This window comes from Phodopus roborovskii, unplaced genomic scaffold, assembly GCF_943737965.1.
Source record: "Phodopus roborovskii unplaced genomic scaffold, PHOROB, whole genome shotgun sequence".
Taxonomy (NCBI): Eukaryota; Metazoa; Chordata; class Mammalia; order Rodentia; family Cricetidae; genus Phodopus; species Phodopus roborovskii.
Window position 1 is genome coordinate 17,350,225 of NW_026126434.1, and position 25,841 is coordinate 17,376,065.

The window sequence follows — 25,841 nt, forward strand, 5'->3', positions numbered from 1 at the left end:
ATGGGGGGGTGGAGCATCTAATCTGAGATTTTTTTCCAGAGTCACCTGTGATACCTCCAGGTGGCCAAGCCACTCCCCCTCAGAGTGCCTTCCTTCTTGCTGTTCTCTAGTGTGGCCTCAAAGAAACAATGCAGACATCACTTGTGATAAGGTTCCAATGGCACATGTAATTCCCAGACTGTTGCTGATTCTCAGGAAGGTTAGAGGAGGTGGATGAGCTGGCAGAGCTTTTTCTCATGAGGCTGCAATGCAGTCCTGGTTGGAAGGTAGTCTCCCAGTAGATGTTAATGGCCTGTCCTGATTCCCCTGAGCTCCATTTTCAGAAACAACATTGTAGGCAAGATGCTGATTGCATAATAGATTTTCCCCAATCATATATCCTGGTTAAAGGGAAGACAGTTTATTATTGAATATAGACAGGTAAAAAAAAAAAGTATGTGGTGTGAACTTATGAATGTGGGTAAGGATGGACATAGGTAGGGCGGTAGTGAGTGAGTCTGAGGCATCATTTTTAAGTGTTTCTCCTTGGTTCACATAAGCACTATGTACTACACTGTTAGGGGTTTTGGTGAAATCTTTTCAGAAAATAGAAAAACAAAATGCTAAATGAATAACTATGATGAAATCTCCCTGATTGGTCCATTGGGTCTTTAATTCTTCCTCCTAGTATTGGGTTAGCTATGTCATGAAGCCATTAGCCTTTTCCTTGAAGTTTTAAAAACCCTGCTCCAGTCCACTGATATCATCAGGGGTGTACCCTAGGCCTGTTTTCTTCGAAGTGTCAAGTGTTTAAACTATCTGGTTATTGATGGGTGTGCTTGTGATTGTTCTTGGTCAAATATGCAAACTGACATAACACTATAAACAACCTCAAGCCAACTCTGTGAGACCAGCAACTGTCTGCAGATGACAAAAAAACTAAAGGAGCTATGACAAACTGATTACCAATAAATTTGAAATCTGAAAGGTCTGAGCATCCATCACACCAGCAATGCAAACAAGTTAATAAAATAAAAATTCCCCGAAATTTGAAGGTTGATAATTAAGATTATTCTCAAGGAGCTTGGTAGCATAGCTTCTGGTTTTTATAAAAATGGATGGTCATAGTTTTTACTCAGGGTGAAAAAAACCTTAATCTACAATCTGATCTAGAAAGACAATACTAAGGGTATCAGTAAAACAATGCCCTATGTGGGGAATAGCCCTGTATTTTTATTAAGCTCCATAGGCCATCTGCCTTGCTTTTATCTAGGATATAATTGGGGGAAAAACCTATTATACAACTAGCATTTTTTCTGCATTGTTGTATTTGAGAATGAAGTTCGTCCAATCAGATAGAACAGACCACTTACTCCCACTGGGAATGTGACCTCTGATGTAATATGAGCTATAGCACACCCTCCCCCATCTGAAAACCAGTGGCTTAGTTGACTAAGATTCAAGTGAAAAGGGCTACAGACAAGTTTACACAGTAACTATGAGTATCACTGATCACTCTTAGCATTGGCTATCCATGTAATACCCCATCATGACTTGGATAAATGTAGACTGAGCTATCTTACAAGGGTATGGGTTGCAAGGTAAATGTGACAAGTTTACCTTTCAATGTAGTAGAGAATTCTGTGTATGGAACGAGGCTGGAAGTGAGCAGTGAAAATGCACAGGAATCAGCTTCTTGAGTTTTGAAAGCATTGTCCTGGAAGTGGAAGTACCTCTCACTAAGCGTGTGGTTGCTGTCAGTTCTGAGTTTTCTGTTCATAAAGTTGGGACGCATGGCTCTAGAGTTACCTTTCAGTTTGAGCCTAATCAGAGTGTTGGAAATGAGTTCCCTGGCAGTTGTGGGCAGTATGACTTAATTCCCCCACTTTCCTTGCCTTTCCCTTAATAAATCCCATATTCACATTTATCATGTCCCTTTTGATGGGTCATATTCATGTATTACCTTGAACACATTTTCTTCCCTCTTGATCACATCCATGAGAAGGAAGTAGAGTAAGAGAATCTGGAGATTGTCTTTGTGTATGAAGATTTCTGGTTTGCATCCTATTTAAATGATTTCAGAGGGGAGGGGTTTGGGCATATTTACTGATAGAAGACCAAGAACAATAGACTGGTAGACTATCCTCTAAGAATTGAAGTGTTTGAGATGAGAATGTCTATTTGAGCTTACTTATCCATTTCTCCTTTAGACAATTAGCTACATGGGGGAAGCATGCCTTGAATGAGGATCACTGAATGAGTGGTCACCTGAAAAGCCAGGGTTTAGGGTAACAGTAAAATTCCTTGATATGGTTGAAGTCAAAGCAAGATGTGCTCCTCCTGGCTCATGATAAACCCTGTTTGGCTGGAACCCAGGACCAGAAAGTTCCTGTTTAGAGTTTCTAATTAGATAGCAAAACACTCTTCTCAAGAACGGGAGCTGACTCAAGGCATGGACTATCCATCCCAGTTGTTTTGTGAAAAATTAAAAGTGCTTCTGTCTTGAATGCTGTAGGAGTCAGAACATCCATCCTCCACAACCTGATGTGGGAAGATGAATCTTGGATGGCAGAAGCAACTTCCTGTTTTGGTGCCCCAAGCTGTCCAGAGGCCATTCATTTTTAGTGCTGGTAGATAGAATCTTGTCTTCCTCACTCCCCACCATCTGGCGCTGGGCTGCACCCCATCTGTATGTCCTCCCCTCTGATGGCTATTTTAACAGGATACAAAAAGTAGGAGGCTCGAAGGAGAAGGAGAGCTTTTCTTCAGTGAGCTATGGATTGCAAGCCTCTTGCTAACCCACTTCCTAGGGGAGACCAGCTGTTTGGTCTGGCATATATAAGCAATGAGTTACTTCCATTTGGCTGCAGTAGGAATGTTAACAGGCTGGCACATGATCCAGATCTGTTTGTGAATTTTTCATTTTCATCCTTCTGCAGAAAAAAAAATCTTTAAATACTTTCAGGCAAAATAACCTTTTAAATATTTACTGTATTTCTCATTTTGGAAGATACAGTTCTTATTGCAATTGACTCTAAATTAAAAGATAGTTTTCATTCTGTGCCACTGTCCCATGCCATCACAAAAATCCAAAAATGCTCCTTCCAGTTATGGGTCTACTTTGTCTGCAGGTTTTTCCTCTTCCTGAGTGTGTTGGAGCATGGACACACTGCGCTTCCCTCACTTGTCTCGGGTGTTTTCTTCACTTGTGATTTCTGTTACATTATTTCTCATGTATGATTTTTACTTCAGCACCAGTATAGTTGTTTACTTCAATTCCTGCTGCAGCATTGATTTTCTGTAAGATCTTAGTTGCCGAAAGAGAAGTGGGACCTTAGACTTATTTTCCTAGTTTTCTTTCTCTTTGATTAGAGGGAAGCAGTGACGGTTCAGTGGCATGAACCTCTGACAAGCAGGTTGCTGTTTAGCTGATTGACATCCTACTATGGTTGATCAGCTTCATAAGTTTACCTTTGAATTAACAGTCTCTTAAGTCATGAAGCTGACGAGAGGTATTTTTAGAAAGGAAACTGGGATGTCTGTTATGTACCTTTATCATGTTTTCAGAGTAGACAAATATATTATATTGAATGACGTACAGGAAATCTTAAGAGATTAACTCTGAGAAATACAAGGAGAAAAAAAGAAAGAAAAAAAAAAGAAAAAGAAAGGAAAAGAAATAAGATACTCAAATGGAATTTCATTCAAAATCAAAATGAGATAGCCAAGCTATTAAGGTTGTTAAGTTTGCAAGCAATGGGAATCTAGGAAATGGCTTTACGGTGCTAGGAGCCACATCAACTGATTCTTGCAATGTAAGTTTCAGAATTTCCTTGAAAAGAGGAAAAGCAGTGAGTGAAGCCACAGCTCAGTGGTAGAAAGCTGGCAGCTCAGAGTGCGAGAGGTCCTGGCTCCATCCAAAGCCCCCACTTCCCTCTTACACACACACACACACACACACACACACACACACACACACACCATGTGCAAGCACACATGAATGCAACCTCACAAAACAGGAAGTTTTGATAGCCTAGTTTAGCCCTAGAGTGAGGACTTATCTCCATGAATACACTGCCTGGCATATTTAACAGAAGCAGATTGCTCCCATATACAAACGACTGTTAAAGTTTCCCCCTTTGACCCATTAGACGTCTTTTGTCCAATTTTTGATCTTCTCTATGTAGTTACAATTTCTATATGCAATAACCATATAATTCCAACCTATTGTCAAGAAGGATGACACTTGAAAGGTGGGGGTCCTTTGCAGCTGCTCCCCACATGGGTTTCCAAAATTTGATGCTTCCACCCAAGTTTCCGTCAATAAGTCCCAAAGACACACATTTGTGTAACAGTGTATTGATGGAGTGAAGTGAATGGTCCACAGGTACTGATAGGTGATACTGGCTGTCAGCTTGACAGGATGCCTTTGGGCATGTCTGTGATGCATTACCTAGATTGAGGTAGAGAGTCCCGCCCTAAATGCCCCTATTGGTTAACTGTATAAAAAAGGAGAAAGTCAGCTGGAAACCAGCACTCATCTCTCTTTCTGCTCATCTGTCTGTCACCTTGCTGGTGGCACCATGAGACTGGATACCTCACACTCATGCTTCCGTAACTTTTTCCATCATGATGGACAAACCCCTCAAACTCAGAGTCAATCCAGCTCATCCTTCTTGTGGGTTCTGTCAGGTATTTTGTCACCACAATAAAGCAACTGATACAGATAGTTGTGTGTTCACATGCCTCCTTAATTATGGACTTTGTATGTGACTTAGGTTATCAAAGTCATTTTTTATGTGCCTTTTCTATTTTTGTAAGATGAAGATGATCGGATTTCTCTTAAGAGGTTTTTGAGGATTAGAAGGTATAATGAGGGAAATGGCTCCCCTGGGTCCAGCCCTACAAGTTAAAAATAGCACAGGTAATGGCATAAACTTACATTTTCCAGCAACTTTTAGGGGTGAATTACAAGTAGTCTATAGAATGCTTTTTTTCCATTTGGCTGAGTGTATATTAAATCCCACTAAACGAACCTCCTTCTTTGAACTAGGCTAGTAACTCAGTCAACAACCTGGAGCCTTAGTGATTTAAACCCACAAAGTCACACTTTACCACTCTGTGTGAGGCCCTTGTTGATCGGTGGGAGGGATCTGCTCATGGAAGACAGTCAATAAGTGTCTTGAGCTGAGCACTTCTGGTTTGGGAGTCTTAAGAAAAAGAAAAGGAATCTGAAGTTTTCTATGCCAATTACTCAAAGGTTCATGGCTACAGGGCTACATAGAATTTGTAGTCTCTCATGATGAATTATCCAGAGCTGGTCTTGTGCTACCCTGTTAATTACAACCCTGTAATGCACCGGACCAGGAAGTAATGCCCTACGCTCTGCTGTCAGGGAAAGGGAATTAATGATGGCCAAGAGCACAAAGGACTTCCACATTGGTTATTGAAAAGAGTGTCTAGCCCAAAGAAGACTATGTTAATTGGTCTTTGTTACCCCTCTTCTGGTACTTAAAATACAGAAGTATTAATGATGCTAATGCCAAAGATTAGAAGAAAAGAGCACTAAGTAGCTTTGTTGTCTTGTTACATTATTTGAGCATAGGTTTTGAAGGACAAGAAAAGTAAGTATTGTTTCAGTTCCTCTCTATTGCAATGTGAAACATTAGAGCCCATGCCCCTTAATTTTGCTGTTTTATTTAGAGGGCAAAAGTGGTCTTACTCTTGCAAAAGAGAGTCACTTTGAATCATACCAACTAACTTTGGAATTAGTGACAGCTATGGGGGTATGTCATAACTTGGAAGCATATTTTATTTTTATGCATTTATTTATTATTATTTTAAGACAAGGTTTCTCTGTGTAGCCCTGGCTGTCCTGGAACTAGCTCTGTAAACCAGGTTGGTTTTGAACTCACAGAGATCTGCCTACCTTTACCTCCCAAGTCCTGGGATTAAAGGCATGTGCCATCACTGCCTGGTTTGGAAGCATTTTTAAATTTGATTCAAAGAGGCTGCCTATAGGAAGATAATTTGACCATTTGTATATTTGTCTATCATGAGAGCTGAGCTCCTGCTTATATACCCGTGAGAATCCACACTCCTCTGCACTTAGCAACATTGTCAAGAGCAGATTCTTCTTTCAACAAGATAGATGATAGTTTAGTAAGGGCTGACAAAGCCTGTTCTAGGGCTTGGAAGAAAAGCTGTTTAGAAAACCTAGATAGCAGAACAATAATGAGCTGACATTTTGGGCAACTAAGACTTGCCAGTCTAAACATTGTCAAACATGGTTAGATATGACTGTGAAGCTATGTCTACTGTAAGCCTGAAGTTTGGGGCTCTGTGCTTTCTGGAAAGGTACAGTTGCCAGATGAAATATAGAATGGCCTACCAAATTTGAATTTCTGACAAATTGTATTTTTAGAATTCTAAATATTGTATGTTATGGACTTAAACTACTTAACATAAACTCAAGGTTTATCTGAAATTTAAATTCTGCTGAGTATCCTATATTTTCTCTGCTAACTTTGTGAGTCCATCAGGAGTGAACAGCATGGTATTTGACCCAGCTACCTCCTCCCAGGACACACATGCATAATTATACCTCTGTAACTCCAGACCTACCAGAAAATAAAATTTCCTTATCAGGGGCTGAAGAGGTGGCTCAGTGCTTAAGAATGCTGGCTGGTCTTTCAGAGCACCCAAATTCAGATGCTAGTACCTTCATTGTGTAGCTCACGACTGACTAGAACTCAAAACAGTGTCAGTGTCTGACTCCCTCTTTTGGTCACTGGGGGCACTGTACTCACAGGTGCATATATATCAAATGAAGTCTTGAAACCCTTTTTACGTATTCTTTAAGGTTAAAGGTGGTCTAGAAAAAGGACTCAACAGTTTGTTGAAGTCAAAACTTGTTCCAGTCTTTGTTTTCTCATTAGAATTTAAATGACATAAGTACCCAGGGTAAAGCTGCTGACACTTGCTAGGAAAAAGAGGTTGAAATTCTTTATCCAGAGTTTAAATCACCCTTCTTATAGGATCTGCCTTGGCTGGGTAGTGGCTATGATAACTTGATAAGAAGGCTGACTTTCATGAGGGCTTCTGTGTTAAAATGATAAAAAAGTGACACAGTTTCTGCCATAGAACAATAGTACCATGTTTTGTGCACTAATCCTATTGAAGATAACCAGTCAGCCAGTGGTTGCTGGCTTAGAAGATTTCTGCTTTCTACTGAGGCTTGGGTTGTGTGCACACTTGCATGTGAGGACAGTTGAGCTTTTTGAAGCATTGTTGTTCCATAGATGCCTCTGGTAAATCTATCTGATTGATTCCTCTGTTCATGGTGGTTCTTGACCTTCTCATCCACCAAAGCCCAACTTTGTTGTTATGTGAGACCCTCTCAACTTCATAGCTTGATAAGATGTAGTTACCACTTAAGGATTTTGTGTAGAAATGGAGGCTGGGAAGTGACTCATGTGTCCCTCATGCTGAATTCCAGTGCTAGAGTTGCTGACTGGTAATGTCATGGGCCAGGGGGAAATCCTGTAGCAAAAGGTCACAAAGATTTGTGGGATTTTTAGCTGCAACTAACATTAAATAACATCAGAGAAGTTTATAGTAAAGTCAGTTTGCCAGCATGGAGTAAGGGTTGTGGTTGGCTGTTGAGCATGTTTTAATTCAGAAAACCCTGGCCATCCTTAAGTATGACCCAGCAGAGTTAATCACCCAGGGACATCCTCGGCTATTCTAGCTTGTGGCTTCATGGAGGACATGGTTCCCGGCCTCCTCTTTTTCCTGTAAGCCGTGTCTTCTCCTCTCTAGTGAAACTGACAGCTAATTCAGAAATGCCAGTGGCCACCTAAAGACCAAGTTGGTCTCTGCAAAGACTATGAGGATCAAACTGAAGCCAGAATTAGCTGAACAAAACAGACAAGCACTAAAGAGCTGAGATTCTTTCTTATTTTTGTATTATTACAATTATTCATTAATGTTAGTTAATGAGATACACTGTGGCATCCGTATACATACCCACCTGGTGCATTAACATGTCTACTTTCCTTTCTCCTACCCCTCTCCCTTCACTCTCTTCCAGGTCCTGTAGTCCTTGTTTTGTTCTGTTTGCACATTTGTGAGAAAATGTGACAGTGCTCTTTCTGTGTGGCTTATTTCACTTAACACAGCATCTCTGGGCTTCATTTTCCTTCAAAGGACTCAATTTTGTTTGTTGCATATTTACAGTTCTTTTTTTCTTTACCCATTGATGTGTTGATGGGCACACAGGCTCATTCCATACTGTGACCATATTGACTAGCACCATAGTAAGCATTAATTTAATAATTTAGTTATATCTATTACATACAGGAACATTGACAGCTCTGATGAGCTTTTCTACCTGTGGAGAAAATAAAAAGAAAGCAAGCAAAGACAAACAACAACAACAACAAAATCCCTCTTTGGGATTGCTAAAGATCTCACTCATTATATGAAACAAAATCCCCAAAGCCATAACCCCAGCAGCATGGGAAATTATGAATCTTTTCTGGTGGGAGAAATGTCTGCAGGAAAAAGGGTTGGTGGTTAGAGGAGTTGGTGAGCCTTGTGCTGGGTAGGAATCATGAGAATTCCAGAGGGTGATGTTCTGTCAAACCATTAACAAGTACTAAGCATGTGCAGTCTGGGTGGTATGATGGTTAGTGCTGACAATTTGAAGTGCTAGGAGATGAGGAAAGCACATCACTGTTTGTGCACACATGGGATTTTGCAGGCTGCACCATCCCATAGACTGGAAGTTGGCGTGTAACAGTGAAGGAAGAAGAAAGCCATTGGCATAGGAATTCAATCTTCTCTCTGACCACCATGATTTGACCTGTCTTGTCTACTGTGTCATCCCTGCCATGAGCCAGTTTGCCAGAAAGGGAATGGCATCATGTCAATGAACAGTGACTAGTACTGGTGGACTCAAGGTAGATTCAGGGTTGACAGTCATCATGAAGAGATTGCAATAGGCTCATGACATATTTGTCCAAGGCTCTAATCTCTGGGCAGTAGGCACAAAATTCTGTTTCTGAACTATATGAAAATCTTTGCAGACTCCATTTAAAAAATATTTTTCAAAACTGGTAGCCACTATAGTTTTTAAGCATTATTTTACTTTCCTATAACTGAGTGCTCAGGATCTGGTTCCAATTTTCAAGATGACACAACCAGAGTTCACGATGGTATCTGTTTATGGGATGTGGGCTTCTCAATACACCTCCCTGACTAATTGCTTTCATAGTTGGTTTACATTGACTTCCTCTTACTCATGGTCCAGAGGTTTCCATGACTCATTACAGAGTCTTTTGATGCTGTAGGCATCTGTGCACCTGCTCCATCTTGACATCAGCTTCTACTGTGTGTGTCTGTGTGCAGCCTTGTCCTGGACGTCAGAAGCAATAACTCATTCAATTCTCTAACTACCCCTGGAGGTACATTGGCTCTCATGATCTCTGTTTGCAGCAGAGGGAACAGAAGCACACAGAATGGTCATTTGCTCCAGGCTGTAGCAGGTGAATGAGAGGCTAAGAGGTATCACTAGACCGTGCTGTCTTTTCATCCTGGTGGTTGTATTAAAAAACTGACTCAGGTTGATTATTGATCTGGAGGCTGCATCAAACATTACAAGGACCTATCCATACCTGCAGCAAATGGCCTCCACAGAATTTCTATAAATCTAAAACCTTGGGGGGTGGTGGGGGGATACATGCTGGATGAACTCAGGAGACGGGGGATCACCTTCCTTTTCTGGAAGGTTAGATCTAATTTAAAAGCATTTAAGTCATTTTATTGTTAATGTGTATGGATGTTTCACCAGCATTTATGTTGGTGTGTCACATGCATGCCTGGTGCCGACAGGGGTCAGAAGAAGGTGTCTGATCCCCTGAAAGTGGACTTAGAGACAGTTGTAAGCTAACATGTAGGTGCTAGGAATTGAACCCAAGTCTTTTGGAATTGCAACCAGTGCTCTTAACTAATGAGCCAGCTCTCCAGTCCCATGATCTAGTTTCTAATAGGGAGATCCACTGCAGGTGGACCTCCTCATATTTGCTGAGTAGAGATGGGGCAGGAATAAAGAGATACTTTAGTGCCATCAAAGACCCTTGGTAGGATGCAAATGCTCTGGTTTGGTATGTTTTATAGGAGAGTTTATAGGCATTATGGGAGTGCTCCTTTCTCGGGTAGTGAGCAGGACTTTTGGGTTTAAGTGTGGCACAAGAACAGGAAGTAGCAAGATGAGTTCCTGCCTCTTTCATGCTGTGGTAACCCTGCTTGTTTTTATGCTGCTGTCTGGGGAAGCTGACACAGGTTGATAACTAGTAGCTGAAGTTTAAGCAATTGTGTTGAGGATGAAGAATAAGCTAGGAAGTATTTGGGGACCAGATAAAATATGTGACTTTTAAGGTCTAATTTCCTTGAAATACAGATTGAGAGGACATATTGCTCTGGGTATTGACTTACCACCAACTTGGGCTATGGTAGGAAGGAAAACTGCAAAGCTCATTGACAGTAAAACTAGGTTTTGAACTCTTAGAACATCTGGGCATAATCTCTTTTTCTGTCCTATGGCACAGGATATGGCTTCACAAGATGTCCTGAAGCGTTTTTGTCACCATGATGCAAAGAGATAAGACCTGTGTTTGTCCCTAAAGTGGTCTTATAATTCACCTGGGAGGAGACAATGATATCCATAACCATGGCCTTCCTGTCATGGCTGGGGGAAGCAAAGCCTGTCATATTGTTTGCCTTTGGATCCCTGTGTGGCACCTCTTGTGACCTATCTGTAAAATAGGAGATGACAGTGCCCACTTGTAAGTCCTTGTGGGGATTAAAGAAGATAATCTTTTTAAGCACTTCCTGCGGTGCATGGAACCTGGTAAGAGATCAATAGGTATTATAATATTAGCTAGGTACCATGGCTGTAACATCCTAGTACATTGTTACAGTGGGAATGAAAATGAAGGCATCCTTTCCTCTCAGGAAATGATTGGATATTCTGTGGCCATGATGACAAGGAGCCATCAGAATCTTTGTTTTGGGCAGGGTTCATGCTTCTCTTAGTCAGTACACATGCCTGTGGACCAGGTTGTAAAGGCAACCCATTATCGAAAGGTTTCACTTGGGACTATAAGGGCTCTCATCCCTGGTGTAAGATCCCAAAGCTGTCTGCCTTGCTCAGGAAGACTTTGTCCCTCAAATTGTGGCTTTCCCTTGGTTTAGTGAGCAGTAAATTGTGCTTTTTGTTTTGTTCAGTTATTGAGCTGGGACCTCTTCCTCCAGTGATAGAGGATGTGGGCATGGGGCCATGTGGGCAAATTTACACAGTGGGTCCTGGCTGGTAGTAGGAGTTTCTAAGTGGAGAAATGATAGGAAGGGAAACTTCTAAAGCTGAGGACATATGCAGTGCGTTAAGAGAGGGCAGATGGCATGCAAAGCAGCCACCTCAATTGTCATACCTGGACTGTGATACATGGAGGAGAGGTGTGCATGAAGCTGGACTGGAACACTCTGTAGAGGCTGCACTGTAAGGGCTGCAGATTCCATTTCTCCTGCTTAGCTTCGGATTATCAGTTTGACAAAGCCAATCATCATCTGAGGGAGTCTCAAGAAATTAACTCTGTCAGAATGGCTTCTGGGCATTTCCATGGGGGCAGTTTTCTTGGTTGTTGATTGACGTGGGAGGGCTCAGCTCTCACTATGGTGGTCTGGAGTTACATAGCAGGCTAAGCATGGGCTACAGGGAGCAAGGCGGTAGGCAGCAGTCTTCACAGTTCCTGCCTTCCTTCACATTGGAGATGGATTGTGACCTGGAAGCATAAGCCAAATTAAACCCCTCTCCTCACAGTTGATTTCGGTTGTAGTATTTATTCCGGCAACAGGGAAGCATCCTAGAGGAATTTCTTGTTCAGGACCTTTTCAAACATTTCCCGGTTAAGTTCTAACCAGAAGAGCCTGAATCTTACCATAAGAGGGAATGCCTTTGGAATCTCTCCATAGAGAGTGTTTCTTTTCTGTCTTGGAACTCTGGATTTATGGTTGAGCGAATTTCTCAGAGGGGGAAAAAAGAGACCTCCTTCCCTCACACACCATGCATAGAAGAAGTAAAGGTTGATATTTGCTTTTTCACCTTCCCTATCAGGACATAGGGCACCCTGGATTTGGTCACCTGGCCCATTCTTGACTATAGAATATATAGTGTGGAGATATCTTTCTTGCAGAAATAAAGCCTGTCTGGGGAAAGATCTCACCACAGTACAGCTCAAAGAAAGGAGCTCTGGGGCAGAGCCCATCCAGCAGGGAGTGAGAGCTGGGTGTATGTAGTGGTTGTACTATGTGGTGTGAGCATTGTATAGTGTTGAGTTAGCTACTTATCAATCACATGATCTCATATTTTAAAGATTTTCATTAAAAGCTACATATGAGTATTTTGCCCACATGTATATTTGTATCCACTCATGTGTCAGAGCAGGGCATCACATCCCCAGGAACTAGTTACAGAGGCGTGTGAGCTGCCAGGGGGTGCTGAGAATTGAACCCAGATCATCCAGAAGAACGGTTGGCGCTCTTAACTGCTGAGCCATTGTTCCAGCCCAATGCTCTTATAGTTTAGTATTGAAATCAAGGTGCTGCTTGTAACAAATGCAATATAGCTTGAGAACAAGCATTTAATTAATTAAATGTTTAAGAAAAGAAAAAACCAAACAGGGCTCTCAGATCGGCAGTTTGGACTCAGGGCCCTAGTAGAAGTGACCAAGTTGGATCAGCGCTGAGCTATTTTGGGGGTCCTCCTGAGTTCATAGCCCCAGGATCCAGTTCTCCAAACCAAATAGTTTTGTTTGTTTGTTTGTTTTGGACACAACTTGCTCTTTATTAAGTCATTTGGTGTTTTCCCATTGTTTCAAGTTAAAAAAAAAAAAAAAAACTAAACTGGTTCTTTCATGACGTCTTTTTGAGACTGCAACTATTATGTTTCTTGTTGCTGTGACAAAAGCATCTTAAGGACTTCTAGGGTGTCACAGAGTTGGGTGCATGAGGCAGCTGGCCACATCACATGTGCAGCCAGAAGCAGACAGAATGAATGTTAGCACTCACTTTGCCTTTTCCCATTTATTCGCTCTAGGACCCCAGCCTGTTGATGCTGCTACTCATATTTGGAGCAGTCTTCCCACCTCAGCTACCTGAGTCTAGGAAATCCCTCACAGACAGGCTTAGAATGGTCTCCTTGGCAGTTCTAGAGCCTGTCAAGTTGGTAGTCAGAATTAACCATGATAGATTTTTTTCTTTTAAAGACAGGGTCTTTTTATTAATGTTTTAGGTTTTTAGAGATCTGATTTTTTAATTTGTATTTTGTGTGTACAGGTTTTTAACCTGTGTACATTCTGTGCATCAAGAGTATGCAGTACCTATGGGGGCTAAGAAAAGGATGTTGGAGCCCCTACTGCTAGAGTTACAGAGAGTTGAGAGGGCTATTAACTACCATAGGAGTTCTGGGAATGGAGCCCAAGTCCTCTGGAAGGGCAGTCAGTGTCCTTAACCACCAAGCCGTCATCTCTCCAGACCTTATTGATGAGTTTTAACAACAACAAAAATTACTCTGAAAAATGCGTCCTACACAATTATTCACATTAATAATTCACCAGCAGATAGTTACTGGGTGTCTGTTGTAGATATTATGGAGAACGAGTCACGTGAGAGAGAAACCCTCGTGAATCTTTCCTTTCCACATGTGTCTGTCAGTTGGCAGTGGCAAACCCCCAGTGTAGACAATGACAATATAGCAGGAAGGATGGGCAGGGTTGCCGGCTCTCTTCTCATAGACTTCCTTCAGTTACTTTTGGTATCACTTGCCTGGTGTGGTCCTGTCCCCTTTAACCATCCCTCTTAGTCCTGTGGGAATTAGTTTGAAGCACTGGCCACCTTCAGCCCAGCTCAGGTGCCATGAGGTTGAATGCTCTGCAAGGTATTTTTGTTTGTTTCATTTTTAGCTGCTATTTCTGAGTTAAAACCTTTCTGGAATAAGAAGCAGTACAATTAACATTTAGATCTCATAGCCTTTCTTAGGGTTTGCTCAGATCCACACAAAAAGCTCTTCCTGGGCCAGGGAGGTGGCCCAGTCAGTAAATTGTGTCCTGTGCAAGCATGTAGACACGACTTTGGATCCCCAGCATTTGTGTAGAAAGCTGTGGATGGCAGTGTGCCTGCCATCCCAGCCCTGCAGAGGCAGAGACAGGCAGATCCTGGAGGAGTGCTGGCCAGGTATTCTAGCCTTTGGGTAAGTCTGTGCTCAATGGAAAACTCTATCTCAAAAAATAGTGGCGATCAATTGAAGACACCTGACATCAACCTCTGCACACACACACACACACGTACATTCACAATACATGTATGCAAAGCTTTATCTTAAAAATGTCTTTTGTTTTTGTTTCTTTTTCATCATATGTGTGGGTGCATGTATATACATACAGGATGCATGATGCACATAGGCAGGTCAGAGGACAATTAGCAGGAATTGACTCTTTTAACCATGTAGGTTCTAGGGTTGAATTTAGGTCAGCAGGCTTGGAAGCAATCACCTTTACCCACTGAGCCATCTTTTGTAGATGAGCTGGAATAGTTCATCCTGGAATAGTTCAGTCCACTGTGCCTTCCCGTACTTGGAAGCAAAAGTGCTGTACATTCCACTTGTGGCTGAGGCATGCATCAGGCAGCTTTGTATCACACTAACAAAATACCAAACACAAGCATCTTCAAAAGTAAAGAGGGGTTACTGGAGCTGTCATATTTTGACATTCACAGCCCAAGACTGGGTCATAGTGGTGGCCTTGTATTTGACTCTGGTGATTACAGTGAGTATTGGTACATGGCAGCTGGAATTTATGTGGGAGCATATGGTCCCATGTTGAAGTGGAGCAGAGAGAAAGAACAGTGTTTTCTGCTCCCTGGCTGCAGATGCAATGTGGGCAGCTACCTCGTGAGCACGACACTGAGACTTCCTAGAACCTCCTCAAATTCCTTTTGTCAGATGTATTTGTCACAGTAACATGAAACATAATTAATACAATCACAGCCTCTAAAAGATGTTGTGAAGGAACTAGTCTGGCTTCTTAACTTGAAACAATAGGAAAAAAAAATTAAAAGACAGTCTTTTTCAAGGAAACACCTCCAGGGACTTAGGAATGTCCTACAAAGGCCCCACCTCTTACAGGTCCAAAGCTCCTCCTAAGACTGTCACCATGGTGACCAAGCTTTTGCATATGTCTCCCTGGCAGACACCCAACAAACCATAGCAGAGCTTGCTAGAAGACTTAACTGGAGAGCAGATGCCGAAGGCAGTGTGCAGCCTCTGGCGAGGGTTGTTTTCTGGGGTCCTGCTTTGTGCTAATGTTGAGGACGGTTGTCTTTTAAGAAACTTGTCCCTAAAGCCTCAGATCTTGGGGATTGCTAATGGGGAAGTATCGTTCCCTTAGCATTAAGGATTGGGAATGTTTGAGCTACTGTTAAAAAGGTTGTGGAGTCATAGCTGCAAGTAAAGTCTGTAGTTCTCAGGATTACTGCTGTTTTCGATGTTGATTCTCTTAAGGCATCATAGAATAGTTTCCTTTGTTTTTACTTCATATCTTCTCATCACACCTGTGGTCCCTGAGGTAGTGTTATTTCCCCATCTGCTGAGAGTTCCATACAAGGAGAGGAGGGAGAGGAGGGAGAGGAGGGAGAGGAGGGAGAGGAGGGAGAGGAGGGAGAGGAGGGAGAGGAGGGAGAGGAGGGAGAGGAGGGAGAGGAGGGAGAGGAGGGAGAGGAGGGAAAGGAGGAAGACCTGTTGTAAAGCCAGGAGAGAATAGAAAGAACAGCATATCTTTCAAGGGAAAGTTTGAAATGGCTTGCAGGGCAGTTATGCTTACTTTAAAACTCTCAATGATTTTTCCATGGAAAATGAGACAGAAATGTCCTTAATACAATAGCTAACATACTATCCAGTGTTCAAGGCTGTGAACCCTTGCTTAATGCCTTGTTTTGTTCAGCACTTGGAGGGAGTTTAATGTTACATAAGCAAATTGGAGGCCAGAAGATGTAAATGTGCCCAGAATGTCTAAGAAAATGCCTGCTTGGAAGCTTGAAATTTTATAAGACTTTTTTTTTTTTTTTTAAGGAATAATGATAAGACAGATACACAAAACACTGAAAACAGATACTTGCTAAGCACCCAAGTGCCCTCATCTAAAACCATCTATGATAAGCTAAAGCAAGAAAAGGTGCTTGGAAAGTTTGCTTGCTGCCAGTGCAAATGGTGATGTTTGGTAGTTTCTTATTTGTTCAGTAGAACAAGCTGCTCAAGGCTTTGCCTGGGGTCAGACTTTCTTAGCTTCAGTCTAGTTGTAGTGTGTGAGAAGGTGTGCATGGAAAATGATGTGTTTGTTCCAGTAAAGATGTCTGTTACATGTAGGCATGCTTTGCAAAGCTCTAGAGCACTATGGGAAAGTGAGGGAAAGTCTAGTCAGACACTCTGCTTTGAGATGCCTACATGTAAGCATGGGAGCCTACTGTAGAATGCTGTCTTCTTGGCATGTATGGTACAGGCTTTGCCCTCCTGAACTATTAACAACTGTGATTAATAGCCAGAGTCAAAATAATTTACCAGCTTTTGTGAAGAGCCTGAGAGGCTATTTAGCTGAGAAGGTACTTGTAACAGGTGGCCTTTTCTATAGGCACAGATCTGCACTGGGATCCTGGACAGTATCTCAGAAAGACTGGAGTTCACAGGCAAATTCAATGTGCCATGTGTCCCGTGTAGCCATTGTATCAGTCAGGGTTCTCTAGGGGAAGGACTCAGAGAATAAGATACATGCTTATGAAGGGGATTTATTAGAATGGCTTACAGGCTGTGGTTCAGCTTGTTCAACAATGGCATTCTACCAAGGAAAGGTCTAAGAGTCTGGTAGTTGTTCAATCCATGAGGCTGGATGTCTCAGCTGGTCTTTAGTATACACCAGAATCCTGAAGAAGCAGGCTCTGATGCCATTGAAGGAATGGATTTGCCAGTAAATGTGAGAGCAAACAGGCAAAGAGCAAGCCTTTCCTTCTTCCATGTCCTTTATATAGGCTGCCACGTGAAGGTGTGGCCCAGATTAAAGGTGGATCATCCCACCTCCAAAGATCTGGCTTAAAAGTGTGTCTTCCAACTTCAAATGATTTAAATAAGAATCCCTCACAGGTGTACCCAACCACTTGGATTTTAGTAAATTCACAATGTAGTCAAGGTGACAACCAAGAATAACCATCGTGGCCATGACCCTCACAAATGGTTTTACTGGAGTCATAGACATTGTGAGGCATACATTGTGGGTGCTGGGAACTGAACATGGCAAGAGTAGGAAGTGCTTTTAACCACTGACCCAGCTCTCGTCAGCATGATTCCTTCCTTTTGAAAATCTGTTTTTGTGACAAAAGTCCTGTGGTTGAGTGTGCTTTTACCAATGTTCAAGTTTTCTTCTGTGGCTGTAGCCTGACATTCCCTACTGACTTAAAACCCTTCAACATTCCACTGGGATCTGAAGCAGGTCTGGTCAAGCAACATACTGCCTTCCTGTCCCTGCCACGATCAGCCATTCTCTACATCTTCTTCCCATCTGTTCCCCACTCTCCCTGCATCTGCCTGTCAAATTTTTAAAAGACTTGATATTCTTACTTTAAAATTTGAAAGTAAACATATACTTGTTAAGCAACTTACATGACTGAGTGGCTTATAAATCAGAAGGATCCATACAAACAGCATGAGTATGTATGTGATGGTATCTATGTGCATCCCAACATCTGATCTTTTCTTCAGATATTAGTACACATTCTTCAGACAAAATCCCTTTGCTTGCTTGAGATAGGATCTCACTCTATAGATTATGCTGTTCCAGAGCTTACTCTGTAGTCCAGGCTGATCTTGAACTCAAGATGATTTTCTGCTGTAGCCCAGGCATTGGATTGTAGGTGTGAGCCCCAGGCCTGGATCCTGCAAGTTTGCTTTTAATTTTGAGAGAGAGAGAGAGAGAGAAAGAGAGAGAGAGAGAGAGACAGAGAGAGACAGAGAGAGAGACAGAGACAGACAGAGAGAGAGAGAGAGAGAGAGAGAGAGAGAGAGAGTATGTGTAGGTACCTATGTCACAGTGTCTATGGGGTCAAGACAACTTGGAGGAATTAGTTCTCTTCCTCCACTATGTGGGTCCCAAGGCTCAAATTCTTGCCATCAGGCTTGGCAGCAAGAGTTCTCTCCTGCTGAGCCATCTTACTGGCCCCGGGTTTACTTTGAACAGAGCAATACCTCATTAGTCCTATAAGTGCTGGCATCCCTCAGAGACTCTGTACTCACAGCTTCTCTGTACATTGTGACTGGGGACTTGGGGACATTCTCACACATTCTGTCCCCACACTCTGACTGGTGTCTCTATCACTTCCTTACTTGTGTATATAATCACAGTCCCCATCTATATCTAAGATGCCAGCTTATGTGGTCACCATTGCCCTTCTTGTGTTCCACGGGCAGCCTGGGCTGGCTCTTCCTGCCTCTCTCCTCTCAGTGGTAAAAACATCTCACTTCCCAGCTGAATTTAAGCTCACTTTCAGCCCTTCCCCCCTTCATTCAATCACTCCCTGTCCTTTTCCAGTTCACTTTCTACAACTTTGCTATCTCTAAAACCAGTTAACTCACCCCACATCCTCACCCCAACTCTCTCTCTCTCTCTCTCTCTCTCTCTCTCTCTAACACACACACACACACACACACACACACACACACACACACACACACTGACTACCACCTCTATGACCCACCTCTGTAACATCTCTAGCTTGGGATGTTAAAATTGTAAGCACAAAAATCTGCTCAACTTAAAGAGACTGGGCTTTATTCTGAAGGGAGACCAGTGAATGTTGTGTGAAAGGCATTTGAATGTATGCAGGAGGAAGCACCCAAGCTTGTGAGGCTCGAAGGCAAAGGGGGAGGTGGAATAGTCTTTAAAATGCATAAAAAGTATGTCAGTCATATTTTTCAAAGTCTTCTGGAGAATTCACCTTTTGCATAAAAGGTCATCTTCATAGCTGCAGTCTTTGTGTTTTATGTTTTATGTTTTTCATTTTTCTCTTAGATCTTAGAGATCTAAGAGATTGAAGCCCATGTCCATGCTTTAAATGAGGTAATGGAGGTTCTAAAAAGTGGCTTGCTTACTTAAGGAAGTCAGTGGGTGTCACTAGATTTAGAGAGCAGGCATGTACACGTCATCTTCATGTCTGTCTCCCCCTAGACATTCATTCAGCAGATAGGCAAGAGCTGGGGCCATTACTACAGAAAAGGCCAGATGAGATCCCATCTCATGTGTTTTGTTGTGTTTTGGTTTATTGTTGAAGTAACAATGAGACACAACTAAAGAATTTGTTCTCTGAGCTGTCTTAAAAAAAATCAGGTCATCTTCTATAACAAAGCCATATTTTCATTGTGTGTGTGTGTGTGTGTGTGTGTGTGGGTGTGTTCATATGTGCTTGTGTTCACAAGTGTTTGAGACATCATGTGTGTGACGTCAGAGGACAACCTTGAGTCTCAGTCCTTGTCTGGCACAGGGCTTCTTGTTTTGTGTACACCAGGCTAGCAGTCACATGCTTCCTGGGATGTTCCCATCTCTGCCTCCTGTCCTGCCTGCCATAGGTGCACTGGTTTATAGGTACATGCTGCTACCATGTCTGACTTTCTGAGGGTGCTAGGGATTCAAAGCCAGGTTTTCATGTTTTGGTACATCACACCACTGATGGTAGACTTGAGACTCATGACTGGTGAGGTAGTGGGTTGAGGGAATTACTAGATGTGGTAGTGGTGGTGGTGGGGGGGGGGAATGAAGGATCTAAGATCTCCATCTGGCCAGATGACAGACTGAAAGGAGATAGTCCTTGCTTCTCCTTACGTCATCCTCCCTCATCTGCTTGAACCTGACAGTTTAACCAACACACAAAACAGTGGGAAAACAAACCAAAACCCCACCAGACTCTGTCTTCTTTAACTTTCCATCAAACAATTTTGGGGTGTGGACATGGGGCAGGGACATCTCATTCTATCAGAATGTGGGGACTTAAAGTGAAAATATATTTTTCATTATTTTAGGTTAAATGCTATTCTTTAGTGTTCTAGAACTTCTGGGGAAGTGTTAGAGAATTCCAAATATGTGATGAAGCTAAAATGGGCAAGGTGATGAGCTGGTCCCTAGTGCTTAGATGTCTGTTGTCCCTTAGAGGATGTTAGGGCTGGGGGAGAGGGAGACAATGCTAGTGTTCAGTCATCTGAAAGTAGATGTGGCTTGTCCTGAAGACTTTTACTTTTTGGCCCCAGTTAACCTTTACCCCAGTTCGGTGGTCCAATCTAATGGTGAACTTACCAAAGGTGTAAACCCTGGTCTCATGCTCTGCTATGGAAGAAGCTACATTTTACTGAGTACTATTGCTCCTGTTCTGTAGTTTTTTTCCTTTATATCTTTATAAATAAATGACAAATGGTATCGCATCTGTTAACTCAAGAAGAAGTGTTGGGACAACTTTTTATAAATGGAGCAGCTAGGGCTGGGGAGATGGCTCAGTGGGTAAAGTGCTTGCTATGCAAGTGGGGAGACCTGAGTTCCTATCTCCAGCACCCTACTAAAAGCCAGGAGTGAAGTGTGAGCCTGTGAGGCGCTAAGGGGTGGAGCTGAGGGCTTTGTGGCTAGCCATCCTAGTTGAAATGATGAACTCTGGAGTCAATGAAATCCCTGTCTCAAAAATAAATTGAAGAGAGGGAAACTCCAAGTGTCACTCTTTGACCCTACACATGCATGTACAGCTGAGTGTACTTGAACTTGCGCGTGCGCACAACTCTTATGGATTTACCCATTTATCATTTGAATGGATGCCAAAAAAAAAATCTATGGGCACATTTTATGTTACATTACCCCCCATCCTGAATAGCTGCTATTTTAACAAACAGCTTTTTGTTTTTTTTTTTTTTTAAAAAGGAGGTAGTTTTTTATTACTGAGTGTACCTATGGTACAGGAAAGGAGGGGTGTTGTACTTTTCTATTATTTTGTAGCAAGCCCTGGAGTTAAAAGGAACATCAAGCATCACCTCTTATGATTTCCATGGGTCAAGAATGCATCCAGAACACAGTAGGGTTCTCTGCTTCAGAATGGACTGCCACCTCAGCTCTGCTGGGGCTGGTAGCCCATTGCAAGTCATTCCTTGCAAAGATAATAAAGGGGAAGAAAGGACTCTTCTTATTTTATTTTTAGTGTGCAAGAGATGATTGCAGCTTATCATATGCTTTGGAGAAGGCAGCAAATGCCATCTTTTCTAGGAGAGGCCCCATTTGGGTTTCTGATATGAGGGGTTTTGGGAAATCAGGCTTTGTGGGCATTGTTTAAATTTTGGGCCCGGGAAAGAGCTGCCTGTCATTTCTATCCAACATGCTGCTATCTCATCAGAGTCTGCTGTGCTCGCCCATCCCCAAGATGCTTCATCCTACCATATTTTCACTCCTCGATTACATAACATCTTGAGGTTTGAAATCTCAGAAGGGTAACAGAGCATGTAGTGATGTCACCATTTTCCCTGTTTTAATTAGGGGCTTTATCTGTCTGTAGCTGCCTCCAAATACTCCATATTTACCCCTTCCAGGCAAAACACTTCTTTTGATCTGAGGAGTGAAGGGAGCACTTTGTCTAGAATCCCCCTCATCAACTTAGTAATCAGTCATCACTTGACCCAAGGGAACCCTTTCCAACCACGTGGAGGCTAAAGGAAGTAGATGAACTTCTGTTTGTGATGGAGGAGAAAGAAGCAGCCTGTTCTTTGTCTAAAGTGAAATTTTAATAAAATGATGACCTTTTGTAGATATTAGAGGGACCATGTTAAAGGCATCAAAGGTAGAAGTACTTCAAAATACGACGGTTAAGCGGATCATCATGGTACAGCATGCTATGGTCACTCTTAGAATGCTGACACAGCAGTTTTGTGTGAGCCCAGCTGGGTCTACAGCATGATTCTGTCTCACATCAAGAACAGCAAAGCAAAAAGATACTTAAAGTATCTTTGATATTCTGATACTTGCATAGAAATATGGAACAAATGTTGTACAGGGTATGCTTGCTTTTGTTAGCATTGGTTCGAGGTCACAGAGGGCCTTTTTGTCAGATGAATTGTGTCTGTACTGAGAGTTTCCTCCTACTATTGCCTCTAGTTATTTGAAAGGCACTGAAAGATTCTTGTCACATCTTAACACCCCTGTGAGGTTGTAGAGGTGATCCCCGTTTTACAGACAAGTGCACTGAAGCCTAGGTAGTTATGTAACTTTGCCTAAGGTCACATGCTTAGTTAGCAATGCTTTCTAGGAAAACCTTCGTGTTTGAGATTCTTTTGCCAATATTTGAGTAGCCATAGGCCTTTCTGTGAGCAGTTACTAGGACTGGAGAGCCAGTGAAAACTAATGGAGCTTCTCCCTGGGAGGGGCTTTTTACCTCAGGAGGCTTGGAAGAGAAGAGAAAGTATCTTGATTCTCCTCATTCATACCTTTTCCTTAGCCATCTCCCTCTCTAGCCTACCTCTTATAAGATGATATTCATACAGTTTTACTGTTAGAAGCTTCTGTTTGTAGCCCCTCTAATATTTTGAAAAAATTACTTTTAGGATACTTGACCTATATAGTTCTAAACCTGTCACTCTTGAAGAAGGTAGAACTCTCTTGCTATTGAAATATATTGTAGAGAAAAATGCAACATTACCCTGTATCCCACATAATTTGGCTGTATTTTGGTCATCTGGAGTTCACCGAATCATGTATAGATGCTCATCTTAGTATCTCATTTACTGGGTGCTATTCTATTCTGAGGGACTATTTCATTCTGAGAGGTATTTTTTCATAGTCTCAGTTCAGCTTAGAGATAATAGGAATTTTGAGTTGTGGGTCTTAGGTCTTCCATTTGTGTACATGTCTGTGTTGTAGTTTGGGCATATTTGTGTTATCCGCTGCAGCTCAGCACTATTAAGGGTTTTTATACCAATGGCTGATGGTATCATGGACACTCAGAGTTGGATCTGTTCAAATGCCGGATATTTACATGGGTGTCAGTGGATAGAGACCAGGTACAGTTGGGACCGGAGTTTACAAAATAACTGGGTCTTATGTTCAAACTAGCTCAAAGTTATTTCTTCATACAGAAAGAACAACTTTCTGCTATAGAAAACTCGGAACTCCAAATGTAGCCAAAATGACATCTCATAGATAATTACTATTAAGGTTTTTAGTTCAACTCATCCCAATCTGTTTGTGTTCATGAGCATTCATACATTTTCCTTATAAAAAATAGTATATTGTAAGTATTGTTATATTAAATTTATAGCCATCTTTATATGTTCTATAATATCATTTAAAAAGCTATTCTATTGAGTTTAGAGATGGCTTAGCAGTTAAGAGCACTTGTTGCTTTTTCCAAGGACCTGGACTTGGTTCCTACACTCACGTGGTGGCTCACAACCATGTCCAGTTCTGGATCATTCAACTCCTCTTTTGGCCTCTCTATGGGCACCCAGCATGCACATGGTACCATACATACATGTAGGCAAAACACTCATAAAATACAGGAATCTTTAAAAATCACATTTTACTAACTTTTTAAAAAGTCTATGTATCTGTTTAAACATGCACACACGAGTGCAGGTGCCCATGGAACCTAGAAAGGTTGAGTCTCTCCTGATCTGGAGTTATAGACAGTTATGAGCTGCCAGTGTGGGTGCTGGGAACCAAGTTTGAGTCCTCTGCAAGAATAGTACTTGCAGAGATAGAGATAGAGAGATGATGAGCCATCTCTCTAGGCCCTCCAATGTCATTTCTAATGCCTAATTTGTTAATTTTTTTGCTAACTTATACTTTTAGAAGTGACATTTCTCATCCATTTTTCCTACAATCTTGGGCAATCGACTGGCTGCTAGAAAGACATCTGTTAAATTTGTCTATTGAATCACCTCCCTTCTGACACAGAAGTCAGAAGGAGTGTGGTGTGTCATCTCTTGTCCTGAGCTGAGTACTGTGGAAATAAATGGCTGCTACAGAAAGCTCATCTGCCCTTTTGTCTTATAGGATACAGAGCAAGTGGTGACCAGTCAGTCAGAGTGCCAGAGTAGAGCGGGGACACCTGCTCACGAGAGCCCACAAAACAGCATCAAGTGCCAGGAAACTGTGCAACTTCAAGCAAGGTAAGCCTTTGTTCAGAAGTTACCCCACACCCCTGGTTTGCTTCTTAGGTGTGCTAACCTGTACGCTTGGCCACCTGCATGAGAGTCAAGGATTCCTGATTTTGTTGGTATTCCTCACAGTCAGAGAAACTACTTAAAGAAGCCTTGAAGGAGAATTGTTGTATTAAAGAGAAATGAACATCTTCTGTTTGAAGGTTCTAAGTTCTGAGACTCAGGGAGGGCAGTTCTGTTTGTGGAGGGGAATTTGTTTATCCCTTTGTTTTATGGCAGGAAAAATTTAGAGCTCACTTGTTTTCTCTGATGATGCTGACGTGATGGTTGTACTTGAATTCACATTGTGACAGCTGCTTTCACCTGAGATCTCATTTGGTCTTTATGAGTTCAGAAAGCTGTCATTCATAAAACCCATCACATGAAGACCCAAGGCTGAGAGCCTGATCATGCACAAATCAGAAGAGATGAGCTGGAATGTGACCTTACAGTGTGTGATCATGGCAGGACAAGTGTGGTCTCTGTGCTGAGGGTTGAGTGACCTCAGTCCAGAAGCAGCCTAGGGTTGGCTTCAGACCCGCTAGACCTCCTGGAGACAGCTGTGGATCCAGAGCTAGGATATGGGTGGAAAAATGCCTGCAGAAGGTTGGCATAGTGCTCTGACAGGAGCTTGGCACAGCAGCTGTCTATGGAAAGTCTCTTCTAGAAATAAACAGAAGAAAGAATCCAACAGCTCGCTGTATCAGCTGTCTCCTAGGACCCTGTGCTAGGATCACTGTAGTCCTCACTTAGGGAACAGGGAATGCTGTGCTTCTGAGCGTGACCTTTAGAATTTTGTTTTTGAAGGCAGTGCAGTCCACGTGAACAAGTTAAGCAATCATAGCCTGTACTATGTGACGGTGTTTTAGAATGTCCAACATACTAAATTTAGGAGTATGGAACCCCATAGTATGGGAGAGAACTTGAAAGGTGGTGGTCCACTCTCCAATTGGATTCATGGGCAGCCATTCAACTCTGTCGTGATGGGAATGTGGGATATCCCCCAGAGGTCCATATGTTTGAACACTTGGTACCTTTAGGATGTGGGGCTTTGCTGAAGAAAGTGTGCCCTTACACTAAGGGCCAGTCTTAGAGCCTCCACCCTACTTCTGTCTTCTGTGTGACTTCTGACTGTGGATGAAACATGACTATCAGTTAAGTTCCTGTCACTATATCATTCCCATCACGATGACCTTTACCCCTTGAACAGTGACCCAAAGTGAGTCTTCCTGCCCCACATTGCTTCTTCTATGGCTGCACTCTTCCTCCAGTCATTGCCGACTTTATTGTTGCTTGACCTCAGCAAATCACAGTTGGACTCAGTGTTATTTTCTCACTGACAAGGCCTCTGCCTCTCCTGTTTGCAGCATTATTGTCACAGACCTCTTTTCATCTGGCTTGACTGCCATTCAGTGACCAGCTCCCCCATCCTCCTACCCCAGTAGCCTGACAGAGGCTGTTCTCAGCCAGAATGAGGTCAACCCATTCCCATGCATATTTCAAAATAGAATGAAGCAAACAAAACCAGCCAAGCCCAAAGTTAAATCTT

General features: G+C 42.3%; 1 protein-coding gene across 1 annotated transcript in view; it reads left to right on the plus strand.

Moving 5' to 3' along the window:
• Fam13c (family with sequence similarity 13 member C) overlaps positions 1–25,841 on the plus strand; it is a 98,335-nt gene that overhangs the window by 12,078 nt on the left and 60,416 nt on the right. The window contains exon 4 of the mRNA XM_051186883.1: positions 24,147–24,262. Within this exon, the coding sequence (XP_051042840.1) occupies positions 24,147–24,262 (116 nt within the window). The remainder of the gene's footprint in view (positions 1–24,146; positions 24,263–25,841) is intronic.